This window comes from Erpetoichthys calabaricus, chromosome 12, assembly GCF_900747795.2.
Source record: "Erpetoichthys calabaricus chromosome 12, fErpCal1.3, whole genome shotgun sequence".
In the NCBI taxonomy this organism is placed as follows: domain Eukaryota; kingdom Metazoa; phylum Chordata; class Cladistia; order Polypteriformes; family Polypteridae; genus Erpetoichthys; species Erpetoichthys calabaricus.
The window spans coordinates 139,475,155-139,496,532 of NC_041405.2; the positions used below are offsets into that span (position 1 = coordinate 139,475,155).

At 40.0% G+C, this 21,378-nt stretch overlaps 1 protein-coding gene across 1 annotated transcript in view; it reads right to left on the reverse strand.

Moving 5' to 3' along the window:
* Positions 1-1,072: 1,072 nt before the first annotated feature.
* Positions 1,073-21,378, reverse strand: part of LOC114662746 (zinc finger protein 501-like) — a 58,462-nt gene continuing 38,156 nt past the window's right edge. The window contains exon 3 of the mRNA XM_028816395.2: positions 1,073-1,951. Within this exon, the coding sequence (XP_028672228.2) occupies positions 1,412-1,951 (540 nt within the window). The 3' untranslated portion in view covers positions 1,073-1,411. The remainder of the gene's footprint in view (positions 1,952-21,378) is intronic.

The window sequence follows — 21,378 nt, forward strand, 5'->3', positions numbered from 1 at the left end:
GATTTGTGACAGACGGGTATCAGCAAGAGTGAAAAGGAAGGTCTATAGGGTGGTAGAGAGACCAGCTATGTTATATGGGTTGGAGATGGTGGCACTGACTGGAAAACAGGAGACAGCTTGAGGTAGCAGAGTTAAAGATGTTAAGATTTACATTGGGTGTGACGAGGATGGACAGGATTAGAAATGAGGACATTAGAGAGTCAGCTCAAGTTGGATGGTTGGGAGACAAAGTCAGAGAGGCGAGATTGTGCTGGTTTGGACATGTGCAGAGGAGAGGTGTTGGGTATATTGGGAGAAAGATGTTAACGATAGAGCTGTCAGGGAAGAAAAAGGCCTAAGAGGAGGTTTATGGATGTGGTGAGAGAGGGGGTATAACAGAACAAGATGCAAAGGACACGAAGAGTTGGAAAAAAGATGATCCACTGTGGCAACTCGTAACAGGAGCAGCTGAAAGAAGAATAAGAAATGACATAACCTCATTAGACCATATATGAAAGGGGAGGGTCCACGTCACGGAATCTGGTGGCTCACCCTCAGCACATTACACCGGTGTGGACATCATTATCTCCCTCCCAAACGGCTCCATACTCTCAGAACATTGCTGTTTCTGCAGCAAGGGTAAGCAGAAAATGGCAGGCCATTTGTTATTTTTTAACTATTGCAGCAGTGAAAGTAATAAGTAAATGATATACTAGCACACAAAACTGTTAAAACTGTGGACTGGCATCTTGCCATTCTCTCTCAACTGCCGGTTCGCACAGAAGTGTTCAGCGGCCCCTCTTCACTGCCAGTGGTGGTCTGGCAGCACGCTCAGAGTGTCCATTGCTGTGCCTGTGGACATAAAACACAGTATCATTAATCAAGTTTAGAGCCACCGTCGTATTTTTTAACTCCTTCACTGTTGTAATTTGGTGTGTCTGTTAAAACAGACAACTCAACTGACGGCACAAAATACGACATGTAGTAAAAAAGGTTAAGAAACCAGAAGGTTCTTCTCTGCAGGATTTCATTTGAAATGATGGTGTTCGAGCCAAAGTATCTATGATATTAACAAACTGAGTCAACGGCATCATCAAATGCTATCTGTTTATTTGCTTTTACACAATATAGCAATTCCATCTTGTGAAATGTAATGCAGAACAAAAAAAATCACTGGCTCATTTTAAACTTTATTAAAAACGAATGAATCATCAGATTATGTCCATTTCTCAAATTCCGTGATAGAAATGTGACTGGCTCCTCTGCCAGCTGAAATGACTTTATGATAAGCTTGGCCCTCTTCTTTGCAAACCTGCAGTCTCTGGCCTACGTCACATAGACTTCTGCTCCATAGCAGTAGCTCCGTTTGCACGGCTGAACCACAGCAACAGGAGAGATTAAGAACACAGTGCAGCGACATCACTGACAAGTACTAGTCAGCCAAGTGAATCCTTTCGTGTTTCACCAGGTTTGAACGGTGATTGAAACCACGACCACAGTGCTTACACTTGAACTGTTTCTGGTTCTGATGGGTGCGTTTGTGTTGCTGGAAGGTGGAACGGTGCGCAAAGCTTTTCCCACATCCAGATAATGGACACACAAAGGGCCGCTCACCAGTGTGGGTGCGACAATGCTCCGTGAGTGAGGCTTCCCACTTGAAACCCCGACCACATGTAGGGCACTTGAAAGGGTTTTCCTGAGTATGAATCCGTTCGTGTTTAACCAGGCAGGCTGCCCGCTTGAATGTCTTATTGCAAGTGTGGCAGGTGAAAGGTTCAGCCTCTGAGTGCACTGCCAAGTGCTTTGTAACGTCCCCTTGTAGCTTGAAGCACTTGCCGCAGGTGGGGCACGGGTATGGCCTCTTCTCCGAATGAACAAGACGATGCTTTATGAGGTCGGCACACCGAATGAAGCGCTTTCCACATTCGGAGCACAAGTATGGGCGCTCGCCAGTATGGATCCGATGATGCTCCTGAAACAAGAAGCCCAAGCAGGATGTTAATAATAACATCACACTCAAAGCTGTTTATTGACACAGTACGATGAAACTATGGAAAGTGACGAGAGTTGTCAGGTACACATTAATAGATATATACACTATTGGTCTAAAACTTTAGAACACCTCAGTGTTTTAAAATGGCAAAAAATGTAAGCAGTAAACTGAAAGAGGTTTAAACTTAACTGAATAAAAAAGAAAATGTCAGAATATTACAAACAGGCCTTCTTCAAGAACCAACTGATAGGTTACAATCTACAGATGTTCTGCAGCAGTTAAAGTCAGTTAAGCCTTGCAAGCTGAAGCAAACAATTTGCAGAGGTGTCCCAACTTCTATTGATTACTTAGAAACCCACTCTCTGTCTTAAAGCAGAGATGGAACAAACTGTGTTACTAATTTCCTTTTTTTCAGTTTTTCCTACCCTAAACTTTAAATGTAAACCTCTGTCAGTTTACTGCTTACCTTTTCATCATTTTAGGTAATTCATTGAACTTCAACTGATTAAATTTGAAGAAAACCAGACATGTTCTAAAACTTTTTACCAGTAATGCAGTGTAAATGATTAAGGCATCCGTGACCCCTTGAACCCTCGGATCAGACGTCTCACACCATATAAAAGTCCAAATATTGCTTTTATTCAGACAAATATGTGCACCAAGCACCCTATACTCCACTACACTCATATAAATAAATCAATAATTAATAAATCAATACAATAACCAATCCTCCTCGCCCAGACACTTTGCCACCCTACCTCCCAGCTCAGCTCAAATGTCTGGGCTCACCCAGAGTCCTTTTATAGCCCCCGACCCGGAAGTGGTTCCTGGCCAAACCCCCCAAGTCCTTATCCCTTCCGGGTCAGGGTAAACAGTCTTTCTTCAGCCCGGGAGCACGTCGTTTCTTCCTGTCACGTGGTGATGACGTACTCCCGGGTTATAGGGCACGTAAGGGCCCACTAGCCCCCTTACAGCGGCTCCTGGCGGCCCCCAAGGTATCCAGCAAGGCTGTGTAATAACACTACAATGTCCATGATGCCCTGCTGGAACTCGCGGCACGAATATGCTGTCCGGAGGGCTCCTCCTAGCGGCCTGGGGGTGAGGGCCGGACTGGGAAGCCGGCAATCCTCCACAGCAGATAGAACTTTTATTGGGCTTGAGCTTTTTAGCTCAGGAAATATCACAAACAACATCAACCCCCTCAAATACACAGAGGAATTACAAAAAGAAAACAGCTTCTGATTTGAGAATAGAGCGGTCACAGTGAGGCATTATAAGCATGTATTGATGAAGACATGAAGGAGCTCCAGTCGTGTTTCTTTACATACTTCTGCTGAATCATTCCTTGGCTGAAAGTCCTCAATGCTAGTGTGTCATAGAAAAGACATGTGGCATTGTCCATAATGGCATTCAGTGGTATGTTCATTCTTTCCTCAGATACAGTCATATGAAAAAAATTGGGAACCCCTCTTAATTCTTTGGATTCTTGTTTATCATTGGCTGAGCTTTCAAAGTAGCAACTTCCTTTTAATATCTGACATGCCTTATGGAAACAGTAGTATTTCAGCAGTGACATTAAGTTTATTGGATTAATGCAATATGCATCATAACAAAATTAGACAGGTGCATGAATTTGGGCACCCTGACAGAGACATTATATCAATACTTAGTTGAGCCTCCTTTTGCAAATATAACAGCCTCTAGACGCTGTCCTCCTATAGCCTTTGATGAGTGTCTGGATTCTGGATGGAGGTATTTTTGACCATTCTTCCATACTAAATCTCTCCAGTTCAGTTAAATTTGATGGCTGCCGAGCATGGACAGCCTGCTTCAAATCATCCCATAGATTTTCGATGATATTCAAGTCAGGGGACTGTGATGGCCATTCCAGAACATTGTACTTGTCCCTCTGCATGAATGCCTTTGTAGATTTCAAACTGTGTTTTGGGTCACTGTCTTGTTGGAATATCCAACCCCTGCGTACCTTCAACTTTGTGACTGATGCTTGAACATTATCCTGAAGAATTTGTTGCTATTGGGTTGAATTCATCTGACCCTCGACTTTAACAAGGGCCCCAGTCCCTGAACTAGCCACACAGCCCCACAGCATGATGGAACCTCCACCAAATCTGACAGTAGGTAGCAGGTGTTTTTCTTGGAATGCGGTGTTCTTCTTCCTCCATGCAAAGCTCATTTAGTTATGACCAAATAACTCAATTTGTGTCTCATCAGTCCAAAGCACTTTGTTCCAAAATAAATCTGGCTTGTCTAAATGAGCATTTGGATACAACAAGCGACTCTGTTTGTGGCGTGAGTCCAGAAAGGGCTTCTTTCTCATCACCCTGCCATACAGATGTTCTTTGTGCAAATTGTGCTGAATTGTAGAACGATGTACAGATACACCATCTGCAGCAAGATGTTCTTGCAGGTCTTTGGAGGTGATCTGTGGGTTGTCTGTAACCATTCTCACAATCCTGCACATATGCCGCTCCTGTATTTTTCTTGGCCTGCCAGACCTGCTGGGTTTAACAGTAACTGTGCCTGTGACCTTCCATTTCCTGATTACATTCCTTACAGTTGAAACTGACAGTTTAAACCTCTGATAGCTTTTTGTAGCCTTCCCCTAAACCAGGAGACTGAACAATCTTTGTTTTCAGATCTTTTGAGAGTTTCTTTGAGGATCCCATGCTGTCACTCTTCAGAGGAGAGTCAAAGGGAAGCACAACTTGCAATTGACCATCTTAAATACCTTTATATCTCATGATTGGACACACCTGTCTATGAAGTTCAAGGCTTAATGAACTAATCCAACCAATTTGGTGTTGCAAGTAATCAGCATTGAGCAGTGACAGGCATTCAAATCAGCAAAATTACAAGGAGACCCAAATTTTTGCAGTCAGTTTTTCACATTTGATTTATATTTCATACAACTAAATACTGCTTCACTAAAAATTTTTGTTCGGAACACACCAGTACTCAGATGTTTCTAGGAAATGAAAGACATACCACTGTTATCTTTTTTGTTGAAAGGAGAGTAAATTATTTTGCAGGCTGAGAGGGGTCCCCAAACTTTTTCTATGACTGTACTACACTCTTAAAAATAGAGAGATGCCATTCAGGAACAATTTTTCATTCCCAATCTTTATGAAGGTTCCAGAAAGAACTTTTTTTTATTTAGATCTGTAACAGGTTTCATAAATACCTACGGATGGATGGATGATAACAGATTTGTGAAATACTAATGGAGTATGTGATTTTACAAGGACTCGCCAAGTTCAGGTTTTCTTGATCTCTCAGAATCCTGCTAGGCAGTCTGCAATACATGAATGATTTCTGTTTTGTCCAAATATTAGGAACTTTTTCAGAGCCTAAAGAACCAACTTCATATGCAAAACCCTTCTCAGAATGAAATGCTTCTTTGTCAAGGAATGGTTCTACAAGGATCCACATAACCAAGTAAAGTGCCTTTAAAGACCCAGCGTTTTTAAGAGCGTGCCTTCTGCATCTCCAAAATGCATCCCATAATTTTGCTTGTCTTCTTAATCAGCTTTAATCAGATATAAGAGATGCCCCTTCATTCTTGGCTTTTACAACCCCAATTACAAAAAAATTGAATGCAAAAAACAGAATGCAATGGTCTGCAAATCTCATAAACCCCTGTTTTATTCACAATCAAACATAGAAAACATATCAAATGTTGAAAGTGAGAAATGTTATTATTTCGTAAAAAAATTGACCTCATTTTGAATTTGATGGTAGCAACACCTCTCAAAAAAGTTGAGACGGGGGCAACAAAATGCTGGAAAAGTAAGTGGTACTAAATAAGAAACAGCTGGAGGAACATTTTTGCAACTAATTAGGTGAATTGGCAGCAGGTCAGTGATGTGATTGGGTATAAAAAGAGCATCTTAGATAGGCAGAGTCTGTCAGAAGCAAAGATGGGCAGAGGTTCACTAATCTGAAAAAAAAACTGCATCTACAAATTGTGGAACAATTTCAGAATAATGTTCCTCAACATAAAATTGTGAAGACTTTGAATATCTCATCATCTACAGTACATAATATCATGAAAAGATTATGAGAATCTGGAGACATCTCTGTGCTCAAGGGACAAGGCGGAAAATCAATATCGGATGCCAGTGATCTTTGGGCAATCAGGTGGAAATGCATTAAAAACAGGCCTGATTCTGTCATGGAAATCACTGCACAGGCTCAGGAACACTTCCAGAAATCATAATCTGTGATAACAGTTCGCTGTGTCATGGAAAAATGCAGGTAAAAGCTCTATCATGCAAAGAAGAAGCCAAATGTGAACATGATCCAGAAATACAGCTGTCTTCACTGGGCCAAAGCTCATATAAAATGGACTGAGGCAAAGTGGAAAACTGTTCTGTGGCCAGATGAAGCAAAACTTGAAATTCTTTTTGGAAAACATGGACGCCGTGTCCTCCAGACTAAAGTGGGGGTGGACAATCCGGCTTGTTATCAACGCTCAGTTCAAAAGCCTGCATCTCTGATGGCATTGGGGTGCATTAGTGCTTATGGAATTGGCAGCTTGTAAATCTGAAAAGGCACCATCAATGCTAAAAGATACTGTATATACAGGTTTTAGAGCAACATCTGCTCCCATCCAGGCGATGTTTGTTTCAGGGAAGGCCTTGCATATTCCATCAAGACAATACTAAACTACATACTGCCTCTAACAACAGCATGGCTTTATAGCAGAAGAGTCTGGGTGTTGAATTGATCTGCCTACAGTCCACACCTTTCACCAATTGAAAACATTTGCCGTATCATGAATTGAAAAATACGACAAAGAAGACCCCGCAGAACTGTTGATCACCTAGAATCCTATATCAGACAAGAATGGGACAATATTCCTCTCCCAAAAGTCCAGCAACTGGTCTCCTCATTTCCCAGACATTTACGGACTGTTGTTAAAAGAAGAGAGGATGCTACACAGTGGTAAACATGGCCCTGTCCCAGCTTTTTTGAGATGTGTTGCTGCTATCAAATTCAAAATGACCTTATTCTTTTCTTAAAATGGTACATTTTCTCAGCTTCCACATTTGTTATCTATGTTCTATTGTGAATAGAATATGGGTTTATGAGATTTGCAAATTATTGCATTCTGTTTTTATTTAGATTTTACACTTTGTTTGGAATTGGGGTTATAAATCCAGACAGAAGGTTCACTACTTTAGTTTAGCATACCCTGTCTAGAGCTGCTGATTAGCTGGGGGCACACTGCATTTCTCTTTGTTATTTGTCATTTGTTACAGAAATATAAGTATCTCAATATTTTAAACCATTACTAACGCTCCACTATTCTGTTTCTCTTCTTGTTATTTGGATGTGGCACTTGGTGCCATGGCTTTATTGCCAGGCTGTTCTCCTGCAAATGGAAAAGTCATCTTGGATAAAGGAGTGTTGGAGAGATTCTCTCATCAGATTGGACAGTCAGCACAGACTCCACTTTGGAAACGCTAGGAGTGGGTAGGCGGCCAGTGGGCTGAGGTGTCCAGGACTTTGACTTCAATTTTAATCTTCTCCATTGTCAGCTTACCATAGTTTATCAGTTTGTATAGTGGTCTCAAACTCCGGTCCTGGAGGGCCACAGTGGCTGCAAGTTTTCGTTCTAACCCTTTTCATAATTTTTGCTGGTAATTAGCTTCTTTTGAATTAATTGTTATTGACTTGCTCTTGAACACTCAGACCCCTTTTTAATTGTTTCTTTTTCCTTAATTAGCTGCCAAACAATAATAAGATACAAAATGAACCAAAACAGGACCAGTAAACTGTGTCCATCATACAGTATCTGAAAATAAAGAAAGATGAGGGTCGCAGGAATGTTGATCTGCTCAGGTCCACAAAACATTTTACCAGTGCTCTTAGAAAAGAGAAAATCAACAATTTCAGAAATGTCTGCTATTACACAATGAGAGCAGCAACAAGCAATGGAATTAAAGAACGGGATTAATTAACGACAAGACTCGGCACCTAATTAAGCAACTGCTTGGAGTGAAATTGGTTGGAATTTGAGGCCCTGACTTAGTTGATCTTCTGTTGGCTCACTCACTTCACATTTCATTTCTGTTTGGGTACCATTTAAGGAAAGAAATGAAGCAATTCAGAGGAATGATGAAGAAATTCAGGGGAACAAATTATAAAAAAACAAGTCAATTAAAATCAATTCAAAAGAAGTTAATTAGCAGCAAAAACAGATCCCTAATTAAGAAAAGGGTTAGAATGAAAACCTGCAGCTACTGCGGCCCTCCAGGACCAGAGTTTGAGAACCTTGAGACAGATACCGTTGGATTCCATTTATGATTAATCAGTTGTATCCTGTTCTCTGTGTTTTAACATATGTGCATTTATATGTGTGCTAATTCTGTATTTAGCAAGGAGTATAACTTATACTTTTAAGTTTTAACTGAGAATTGTTCACAGTGCTCTGCATCTGCAGTTAGTGACAATGAGTTGGATTTGATGGGCCTCTCCTTGTAGTGATGTTATTTGCCCAGCACTCTGTAGTGTGGATAATCACACTGGCTACAGATCACCAGAGCCACAGAACATGTAAAGATGCCACTACCCATATTAAAGGCGCACAGTCTCTTAAGAAAGAACAGTATGCTCTGCCCCTTTTTATGTAGTAAGGAACTGGTTGTCAGCATGGTGACACTGCTGTCTCACAGGTCCTGATCCTGTCTTTCTGGTGTTTGACGATTCTCCCCATATCAGCATTTGTTTTCCTCCCACATCCAAAAAAACTGCCAGGTCAATTGGCTGGAAAAAATTCTGGCCCTTGGAAAACTCTAAGCCATCATGGTACTCAGAGCTGTGCTCTGCTTAAATTAAATTAAATTTAACGATTACATGTGTACAGCTATTCACCTAAATTTTGTGCAAAATAAATTTTTTTCTCATGCATCTACCCGAATTTACAGTTAGTCAGAATTCTTACTGTCGTGTGTGATGAACTTTGGTGTTTTTGTTATTTGATCCTTTTATAGTTCACATTAGGGCTGTGCCGGTGATGAAAAACAAAAGAGAAAATGGTGGTGTGGAAAATGTAAAACAAACAATAAAAACCAATAACATAAAAGGAAAGTAAAAGTACAAAATACATCCAAACTAAAAAATTATATTCTAATACCTCAGAAATCACAACAATCTCCTACACTGTTTGGAAAGGTTACTTATATCCTACCATTTCTCTAAAATGTATTCAAAAGCCAATTGGTATTCTGGGCAAAGAACCAATTTTTACATTCACATCAAACTTGTCACGAATGTCTTTAATTTGTAACTCACAGCAATCAGTCAGGATTCGTATTTGTATTGCATAATGACCAAGAAATACATATTTAGTTACCTTTAACCAGATTAAATCAAAGTAAAACAATCACAATTCCCTACACCATCCACAAAAATAGTATACCGAGTATGCTGTTAAGCACATTTAGCCAACTATTTATCACTAGTTAAAGTAAAAAATCTACAGCAATCCACGCGTGCAAGGATCAGTCTGCCTAAGGACATCATTTATAGTGTCACTGCTGTCATATGCGCTGGCGACGGTGAAATTCTTACTTGCACACACGAACACATCACCACGCCTTTGCAGTTACAAGTTAATACAAAATGCTTGAAAAAGACGTCAAGTGATTCAGATATGCACATTCCATAATGTGACATGATTTGCATTTATTTCTTAATGTTAAGAAAAGTGTACTTTTGACTGTAAATTAAATCAGGAATGTGTTGTTCACATTCACTCAGGCTGTATATTACAAATTAATATAATTGATGCAGATAATTAATGTTGATGATATACTTGGTCTTTTGTGGTTATTTGGGCACACATACTGCAACTAATATAACTGTCAAGAAGTATAAAAATGCTATTATAATAATTTGAAAATACAGTTTTTACTTATTAATAATATAACCAGCACAGTATTAGAGTTTGCACACCTTTATTTCCATAAGATACTAATAGAGGTTTAAAGTTAACAATATAATCAAGCAACTTCATATAGAGATTCACTGTAAATAAAGATGTTAACTATCTCAAAATTAATTAATTCTTTCCTTTACCTCTGCCTTATGTTCTTATTCTGGATAGAATATTGGGACAGCTTAGCTATTAGCTAAACAAATGAGCTTAAAGAACTAAATGGTCTCTCGTTTGTCGAATTTCTTATGAAGAATTAATAATACTAAGCAATAAATTGCATGAAACTGCTCTCTCTAGTCCTATATACATCTGTTTTGTAGGCTTATGCCCAAGTACCACAGCAGGATAATCCAGTGCTGCTGTTTCATGATAATTAAGCCTTGTATTTTGACATGCATTGTCTGTGTTGAAGCCAAAAATACATCCTTGCCTTGCAGATGTTACACTCAGGACTGAGGTAATGCACATCTAGCCCATGACAATTACTCTCCCTTGACAAGTAACAGCCAGAAAGAGCTCTTTTTTAAATGTGATGAACCAAACTATAGATATTTTGAGGTCTTTTTAGAAGGGTAAATCAAAAATGAAAGCCAATTTCAGTTAAAATCTAATACTCACCAAAGACAATTAAACCTACTACACCATTAGCTGAGTCATTCCGTTAGTCTGCTATTTATACTAATGAGGAGGATGCAGGGAGTAGAGTTGGTGAAGGTGGATGAGTTTAAATACTTGGGATCAACAGTACAGAGTAAAGGGGATTGTGGAAGAGAAGGTGAAGAAGAGAGTGCATGCAGGGTGGAATGGGTGGAGAAGAGTGTCAGGAGTAACGTGTGACAGACGGATATCAGCAAGAGTGAAAGGGAAGGTCTACAGGACGGTAGTGAGACCACTTATGTTATATGGGTTGGAGACGGTGGCACTGACCAGAAAGCAGGAGACAGAGCTGGAGGTGGCAGAGTTAAAGATGCTAAGATTTGCATTGGGTTTGACGAGGATGGATAGGATTAGAAATGAGGACATTAGAGGGTCAGCTCAGGTGGGACAGTTGGGAGACAAAGAGGCGAGATTATGTTGGTTTGGACATGTGCAGAGGAGAGATGCTGGGTATGTTGGGAGAAGGATGCTAAGAACAGAGCTGCCAGGGAAGAGGAAAAGAGGAAGGCCTAAGAGAAGGTTTATGGATGTGGTGAGAGAAGACATGCAGGTGATGGGTGTAACAGAGCAAGATGTCGAGGACAGAAAGATATGGAAGAAGATGATTCACTGTGGCAACCCCAAACGGGAGCAGCTGAAAGAAGAAGAAGAAGAAGAAGAAGAAGATGCAGGCCTTATGGTGTTATACTATATACTGGCTGGTATTTTACACTTTTGGCTCTTTAGCCTTTAGTATTTCTGTGGTGAAACTGGAATCCCAGTGTTAAAACTAAAAATCAGAGTCATGTGACCAGGACGTAGACAGATGCCATTAAACTTTATTCCCTATAAAGATGTTTGTTGGTTAGTGGAAATTGGCCTCAACATTTGAGTCCAGGGAAACCAGTAAACAGTACCAAGAGCAAAACATTAATGTGTAAATTCCTAAAAGAATTTGTTAATGACATGCAAAGAAAAATCCAAGAGGGTTGATAGGTTTATTGGCTCATTATTGTAACAGGTATGCAGTAGAGTGAAATTCGTACTTGTATGTGGATATTCAATCAAGAAAAAGTCTAAAACTGCTAAAATGTCTAAACAGACATTTTGTGGGGTGGTACATTGGCGCAGTGGTAGCGCTGCTGCCTCGCAGTAAGGAGACCTGGGTTTGTTTCCCGGGTCCTCCCTGCATGGGGTTAGCATGTTCTCCCCGTGTCTGCGTGGGTTTCCTCCGGGAGCTCCGGTTTCCTCCCACAGTTCAAAGACAGGTTAGGACAGGTTAGGTGCATTGGCGATCCTAAATTGTCCCTAGTTTGTGCTTGGTGTGTGGGTGTGCCCTGCTGTGGGCTGGCGCCCTGCCTGGGGTTTGTTTCCTGCCTTGCACCCTGTGTTGGCTGGGATTGGCTCCAGCAGACCCCCATGACCCTGTAGTTAGGATATAGCAGGTTGGATAATGGATGGATGGATGGACTTAAGGATGAGTTATTTCTCTATGCTTTACTTAACATTCAGTACATTCTAAATAAGGGGTCCTCAATCACAGTCCTGGAGGGCTGCAGGTTTGGATAATGGATGGATAGACATTTTGTTTGGGGATTGCAAAAATGTGTTTATAATCATTTACTGTTACATAACAAGACTATAACAAATACTTCTTTTGGTATTCATAGCACTTATAATGCATCTCTGTGCAGTGTGGCATTTGGCATGCCGGTAAAATTCGTTACAAATATGAAGAACTCACAAGTCTATTATTGAAATACGCAATATCAGGAGACAATGTCTCACTTAAGCCACCTCTGAGTGTTCCAAAGTGAAGATATTTTAGTAGGATGAATAACTGCTTTACCGAAACTTTGTAAGTGTTATGAACGCCAAAAGAAGCCTCTTTAAACTCCTTGTTACATAGAGTAAGTTATTTAGTAAAGTAAATAAGGTGAATAAAAGAAGAGGATGGCTTGACTCCAATTACCTTGTTTAATCTCTCTCGGTGTGGAGTTTGCACATTAACAGTGTCTGCGTTGTTGTGTTATGTTAATTTGAAAATAGGCGTTTGTAAATCAGCTCAGAGTGAGTGTGACTAACATTCCATCAGGGTCAACTCTTGTCTTGTGCCCAGTGCTGCTCAGACAGGCTCCCATTACTAGACTAAGCAGGTTCAGAAAATGAATTAAAAGTGTGACAACGTGACAAGAATAAGAAAGATCAAAGACCAGCTAAGGTAACCTAAGATTTGGTTCAACCCACTAGCACCTTGTTAAATGATGCAGTCATGCTATTATTTCATTAATTTCTAAACTGCCACCATCCGGTTTAGGGCTGTGGGGCATCAGAGGCTGTCTTGGTAGCAGAAGATGTAAAGTTGGCGCCAATCCCCGGGTGGGCTGCCTCATAGTCCCAGGGTCTAGGGCTCAAATCCTGATCTGGCTGCAGTTTATGCTGAGTCCCCCCCCATATGTCCATATGTTTTTCTTTCCCACCAGTTTCCTACCATGTGCCATAAACATGTACAGTGTGATGCAAACATTTGGACACCTCAAACCAAACTACATATTTTGTTGACATCTGAAGTAAAAGATTAAACACAACTTATGATAGAAAACAAATTAAAACAATGGCATTTTATGAAAATGTTACTGTATAATTACAAATTACTTGATGAAATTAAAAAATAAAAAAGTGTAATTGGCAAAAGGTTGGGCACCTTTTTAGGTATAAGGTCTAGTTACGTTGATAGTCTGTTCAAGAATTGTCATGAGGAATTGTCAGCTGATGATAGCCAGAGCCTAATAAATTCTGCAACTCTTGAAGCATTGTGCAACACTCAACAACAATGGACTCTTCTATGCAATTGGTCCACAATCTGCAAATTACACTACGCGATACCAATAAAACAGGGGAAGGCTGTTAAAAGATATCAACGTGCTTCCAACTGACAATTTCCATAGTCTGAAATGTCATTAAGAAATGGCAGATAAGGGGAACCATGTAGGTCAAAACAAGATCTGGAAGTCCAAGAAAACTGACCGACTGAGGAACTTGTCTACTGTTCAGAAAGGCAAAGGAAAACCTCCAAAGAACTGCAAAGGACAAACAGGCAGTTTTGCTGAGAAATGAGTGGTGGTGCAATGTGAGCATCACCTACATGAACATGGAGGAGCCATCATGGAAGAACTATCAGAAGGAAACCTTACATTCAGTCCCATCACAAACAGCACTGAAGCTGCTGGTAAGTAAGGCAGGATCAAGCATGGGTCAACCATGTAACCCAAAGAAATCTCTTATTCCAAAAAAGGTTCATTTTGAAAACGTTTAGTGAAAATTTAAAGCAAACTGTACACACAAGAATATAGGAAAGTTGTTACACACTTAAAATTATAGTCAAAAAAGGACAAATGTTTCTTTTAGTTCAACTTCAATTGTTTCTTTACTTAAGGATGACCCTGCGGTGGGCTGCCGCCCTGCCCAGGGGTTTGTTTCCTGCCTTGCGCCCTGTATTGGCTGGGATTGGCTCCGGCAGACCCCCCGTGACCCTGTAGTTAGGATATAGCAGGTTGGATAATCGATGGATGGATGGACTTAAGGATGAGTTATTTCTCTATGCTTTACTTAACATTCAGTACATTCTAAATAAGGGGTCCTCAATCACAGTCCTGGAGGGCTGCAGGTTTTTATTCTAACCCGGTTGCTTAATTAGAAAGCAATTCATGCTAATAATTTTATTTCATGGCTTGTTAGTGCTTTAACTCTGCAATGTCAGGTGATTCTCATATCCTAGATTTTCTTCCCCTTTGTAAGGATATCATCCAAATGATTTGAAGGCTAAAATGGATGAGTAATTCTCAGTCCTTCACATTTTTCTCTTCACTTTCCTTCTAAGTATTTAATTAAGTGTTATAAGAGCAATAAGTGCTTCTTATTAAGCAATTGGGTTGGAGCAAAAACCTACAGCCACTGCAGCCCTCCAGGACTGTGATTGAGGACCCCTGTTCTAAATGTACGACTCTGCGCATACAACTGAGCATGTTAAGGCATGGTCTGAAACCGTGTGATCCTCCATGCCTTACCTACAGCAAGGCAGGTCACTAACTGAGACTAGTCGGTGGTCAGAGGGACAAGAAAAAGTTAGAATATATTAATTCAATTCAGCTTTTGGGGGTTATAAGAACCTCCCATATGCTATGCACTAATTATAGGCTAACATTTAAAATAACTAAGAAAATACTTCTATCAACTTAATAGGACCTAAATAACTGGAAAATGGCTCTTACAAACCATCTTAAGTATGAAAAATAACTTCTGCATTAAACAGCGGTATACCAAAATAAAGCGGTCTGGACAGATGAAGTCAAATTCAAACTCTTTGGCCAAAACCACAACTGTTTTTTGGAGCATCATTTGAAGAAAATAACTTCCTGACAACTGTTAAGTATGGGGTGGATCTCTTATGTTTTGGGGTTACGTGGCAGATGATGGCACAGGAAAAAATATGCAATCATTGGGAAGAATGGATTTCCACTAAATATCAACAAATCTTTGAGAAGAATGTAAGGCAGTCATTCAGAAAGCTGAGGCTGACCAAAAGAATGGCTTCTACAACAAGACGATGACCCAAAACACGCTTCAAAATCTACTGCGGTGTACCTCAAGGATTATAAGGTGAAGGTGTGGGAATGACCTTTGCAGTCCCCAGACTTGAACCTCACTGAAAATCTGTGGGTGGGATGTTAAACATGCTGCACACGTAAGACAGGTAAGAACATCTCACAGCTGGATGTGACCTGCAAGAAAGAATGGGGAAAAAATCGGGAGTGGTCTCCCCTCGACTTTCCCGTATACTCAGATATGGGGATGGATATTTGAGGAGTAAACTGCAAGACAATGATTATACTTTTATATTATGAACATTAAAGAACAATCAACAACAAATCAAATCAAGTTAATGATCTATTGAAAAATTATTATATAAGTAAAGTTGAATAAATCGGACTCTGCAGCTGCATGAATAAACGGTAAAGTACCACTTCCAGTCAATGGAAAAATCCCAAAAGTTGACTGAAATCTACGTTTTGTACCTAATACTTGTATGCAAAATTTGCTTGACCTAAGTGAAAGCGTACTCAAGTTATCGTGTTTACATACACACAGACACAGAGACGGACATAGAGACATAATATCAAAAATGGCATTTTCGGACTCAGGGAGGTCTAAAATGTTGAGATTCATCAAAATCTCAACATCAGATCTTTGGACGACTGCAATATTTTCCCTATACTTCATATACGAGAAAGTAAAAAGTCCAAAAGAAGAATTCGTAGAATCACAGCTGGCTAAAAAACAGGGTTGGGGGGTATTACTACATAATTACTTAGTTCGATGCTTAAACTTCTGCAAATACCAAATGTACTCTTTTTTTTAAGTTTTTATATTCATCAAATAAATTGTAACTGTCTTGACTTCCGCGGTTTCCCTTAAGGGCCACACCTTGATGACATTTCGGACTGCAGGAAGCACTTTGATACATTTTATAGCACCTGCTTTATAGCATTGATTAGTTTAACTTTCATGCCCTCGGTCAGTCGGTTAGAGGAGCCCAGGGTTCGAGTGTTGAACAATGTCTGAAGAGTCAAACAGCTTATTTGGCTCTGGAACTGACATCAGCAGACGATTCCTAATGACATTTCTTCACCAGATTAATACCTAATAAGCTAAGCCAGAACAGACAACACCCTAACAAGTTCTTACAACTGAAAGGATGCCCAAACATTTCCAAATGACACATTTACTCTTTTATTACATTTTTTCAGTCCATCAAAAAAATTGTAATTATAAATTAGCATTTTAATAAAATGCCATTGCTTTAGTATGTTTGCTGTCAAAAATATACTATTTTTTTTTCTTAGTAAGCAATTTGGCCAAGGAAGTCCAAACATTTGCATGAGACTGTATACCATGCAGATTTTAGACTCTAAATTGCTCCAATGTGGCCGACTGTAGGTTTGTATGCCGTCCTATGCAGGGTTGGTTCCTGCCTCGCATCTGTTACTGCTAGGATAGACTTCACTTCCCTGCATCCCCTATAATGGAGAAAGAGGGTTTAAAATATAGACTGACTTATGAAAAAAATGGAGCTCAAAAACGGAAGAGGAAAATGTTGCTTATATTAAAAGTCAGAAAAAAGAAGGCACTTAAACACCGGCTTTTCTAAATGTAGACGCACAGTAATTTTTCTCGTTACAAAATGCCAAGAGGTTAGATTCATGCTTTCTCTGACTGTTATTTTGAGCGCTGCAAAGCTTTATATGCAGGCCCACTCAGAAAATCTTTTTAAAGACGATAACTGCGAGAAAACATGGTGTCCTTATAACCTCCACCTTCTACCACTGCTTTTCAGTCTTGCTTTTCTGAAGTTTCTTTTACAGGTTGTGGCACCTTTGGCACTCTAAACTGGAAGAAAGAGTATCAAAAATGTAAAAGTTTAATCAAACATTCTGGCTTAATAATACAGGAGACAAAAGGGGATATTTACAGGGGGAATATAAAAGTAACACAAAAAGAGAAGGTAAATCATATCTGGGTCAGAATAAATATGGTTTGAACGTCTTGGCTCACCCACTTGTCCACCAAACAAAAATAAAGTGCAAACGTACACCAGAAACTCTCCCACTCACCTTCTAAACTGTCCATCTGTCTGTCTCGCTCATCCTCTGCCCCCACACCATGGCCACACCACAATGTTACCAGTTAAGTGTTTGGCATATGGTGAGCTGGAGCCTATCCAGACAGCAGGGGGCACAAAGCAAAGAGCCAAATAAAGATGGGGTAGAATTCCATCACAGTGCACACCCACATGCACATCCATAGTGACACGACACCAATTTAGACACACCAAAATTCTTTAACTTCAATGTCTTCAGAATGTAGGAGGAAGCCAGAAAAAGTCTGGTGCAGACATGGGGAAGATCTGCAAACTCCAAACAGACAGTAACCAGGCAAAGAAAAAACTAGTAGTAGGGTGTTGTACCGTGTTAGCCATGATGGATGCAGTGAGAAGTCAAGCAAAATGACGCCTTTGATTGGCTAACCGAACAGATTACAATATGCAAGCTTTCGAGGAAACTCAAGCCTATTCTTCAGGCAGTTTCTAATCTTACAATTACAATCTGCCTTTAGAAGGGGCCTCAGTTGCCTTGAAACCTTGCATATTGTAATCTGTTGTAAAAGAATGAGTCTCAACACACTGGAAAGGTTTGAGGCAGCCACTCGTATATTATCCCTGGCTGTTGTCAGGTTGAGTTCCAGGATTGAACTGATCTGGTTTGGGAAGATGGAGGTTTTATATGCCGTGAACCAGAAGTGATGTCATCTGACTGGAACAGGAAGTGACGTCAGTCTGGATACCAGAACCGGAAGTGACGTTAAATCAGGCAGGTTTTCCCGTATTTGGTCTGCAGAGATAACAGAAATAGGTTTAGAGCACCCTGCCACCCCCTGGCCTGGCAGGTAACTACCTCCACTTGGTCCACTCAGCTCGCTCCTAGTTGCACGTGTGTGACACTGTTTAGTTAGCCAATAAAAGGAGTCATTTTGTTTGACTTCTCACTAAATAAAAAGGTGAAATATCACATTGACCCAAGTATTCAGACCCTTTCACATGATACTTGAAACATGGCTCAGGTGCATCCAATTCTATGTTTCTATGTCATGTTCGGAGTCAACCTGCTTTGCACCAAACCTGACTGGGGTGCCAGTCCATCCCAGAGCATACTCTCTCATATTGGGCCAATTATACTGTACATCAGTTGTATACGGTTCAGGGTTGTTGTGTGCTGGTGCCTATCCCTGCGGCACTGGGGTGCAAGGGGGAACCCATCAACTGCAAGAAGCACTAGGACCCACACCTACACTCACTCAAACTGGGTCACTTGAGACAAGCATGCATGAGCAAACTCCAAATGCAGGCTGGGAACTGAACTCAGAACTACAAATGTGTGAGTGATGCTACACACCGTGACATGTCTCTTTTCTGTTTCAACTTATTGTCTAAACTGGGCAGTCCAGGAAGTATAGTTGTGTATGTGATCACATTACTCCATTTTATAAATGTCATCACTTGATGCCAGTTGAAAGAAAACTCCACATATTTTTTTTATGTTACTTGCTCCATGAGGTTTGTGGTAATGTCTGAGAAAAAAATTTAACTGCATTGTTACATGGAGAACAGAGATAACAACATTTCTGATGGTCGCCATGTGCTGCTGTTCTAAAGTCAATAAAAAAAACTCGCGTTATCCTTGTTGCGTAATTTATATGTCAAGTCATCCAGTCGTATGCTCACAACATGCAGTACACGTGCATTTTTTGCCAAAACACTGTGCAATAAATAACTCCAGAAAATGAAAGCGGCCCATAAACAAGAAACCTCTTCATGCAAAGTCGTGCATCTGAGCTGAAGACAGGACTCTTGACCAATGAACTTCAGTCCAAAAGTGTGACCCCATATGATTGGATCTTCAATTTAGAAGTGTGACTTCAAGTGTTTGAGGCCTACTTTCATTTTCCGGAATTATTTAACAACATTTTAGCAAAAAAAATGTGTGCGTTTTACATCTTGTGAGCATACGACTGAATGACTCAACGTGTTGATCATGTGACAAAAGAAATGTGAGATTTTTCATGGAAGTTGTTTACACTGTTTGCAATTGTCAAGCATTGATCCTTATAGCTTGCCATTCTATGGGAAACTTAAATTCATGGAGAACAGAGAAGATGAGGGTAAACTTTTTTTTTTGCCATCATCACAAACTACATAGTATAACCTAAAAAATAAATGATATTATTTTTGGGTGGAGTATTCATTTAAGCACAGGACAAATTCTAAAATCCTTCTTATATCCTAAAATGCCATGTGGGAATGGCTTCTCCTTCACTTTGCTAAATTTGCTAATGTTTATACAGCTGCACCTACTCACTGATTACAAAATCCAATTATCTTATAACTCCATAAATACACAAAATTAGTGTAGGTGGTAAAACCTTTAATTAGGTTGACCTTAAACACTGCAAGGATCTGCCAGCCAATATGAGTATGAGGGATGCTCCAGTGTCTCAATATTTAAAATGAACTTGAAGACCCATCTATTTCTGCTAGAGCTGCAGGTGTTGAGAGTGTATTTTTATGGGATATGATATCATACCATTAGGGAGAACAGATGTCAGTACATTCTAGAAGTTAATTAACTAAAACTTGAACCACAAAGCTGCCTGTTTCATTCAACTTAATAACTCTCAGCAAATCACTTTACTTACTGTACCTGTGCTACTATTGTGAAAAGAAATATGGGATCACATTGAGTTGTACACATTCAGTTTGTGTTCACTATAAAAAGGTGTTGTATAAATGAAAATGTCATTTATAATCAAACTGCTCAATAGAAATCACTCCAACATTCATTAGGACAATTTCTGCCTGGATTTGCTAGGCTGCACAGGGCAAGGATGGCTTCAATGCTGGTATTTAGTGCTCGATTTTTTGTTATTTTCCTCAATCAGAAAGTTAATTACTCGCATGTTGTTTCAGCATAAAATTTGTGTATAGGTGACTGGGCAAAGATGGGTCCACAGTGAAGATTTTGCTGAGAGAATAAGGTGTGGTGAGCAGTGAGCATGACCATTTTTGTTTTTCTATAAATTACACTGGAAGTGAGGCAAAAGGCAACATGTTTAAAATTCTGTATAAAATGTGCATTTGACATTGGATCAGACAAAACAGCGTTGGTGGAGCATCATTATCGGAGTTCCCTGAGGTATGACAGGCATCTGAGTCAAAAGCAGCACATGATGACTGATTATAGGAGTGACGTGTTTTATAAAACACAATGTTGTAGCACAGCATCTACTGTAGTATTTCAACTGATCAATTAATCATCCATCCATCCATTTTCCAACCCACTGAACCTGAACACAGGGTCACTGGGGTTTGCTGGAGCCAATCCCAGCCAGCACAGGGCGCAAGGCAGGAACCAATCCCGGGCAGGGTGCCAACCCACCACAGGACACACACACACCCACACACCAAGCACACACACTACGGCCAATTTAGAATCTCCAATCCACCTAACCTGCATGTCTTTGGACTGTGGGAGGAAACCAGAGCACCCGGAGGAAACCCACGCAGGCAGGACCTGGGAAGCGAACCCGGGTCTCCTTACTGCGAGGCAGCAGCTCTACCACTGTGCCAGCCTCAATTATTCATTTTGGGAATATTTAGAACACATTTCAATGGGGCACCATCTAGGGTTTATTTACGCCTTGTACCAAAGTGCTGTTGGGAAAGGTTGTAGCAGCATCTCACTGCCACCCTGACCTGAATATGTGGGTTTGAAAATGGATGAATGACAGGCAGAATAATCTTGCATGTGTAAACATTCATTTTATGTAAATGATGTGTTTCTTTTCTTCACCTTTTATGGCACTACGATGGTTTAATTTTCACTTTTGTCATTATACATTTGGCAGGAGTAGTACCTTTGTAAATTTTATGTACACAATATGTATTTTGACTTTTTTTCTTTTCTTATTGATTTGACAATTTTTGTGTTTGTGGGTTAGTCATTTGCATTGTTCTAAGTAATAAAATGAAGAATGCAATATTAAATATCTTTTCTGTTTCAAGGTTGTGGGAAGCTGAAGCTTACCTCAGAAGCACTAGGCACGTTCCAAGAACTAATCCTGGATAGTGTCACTCCATTTGTAATCAGAATATAAGTTTAATATGTCACTGTGCCCTGTGCAAATATTTTAAATC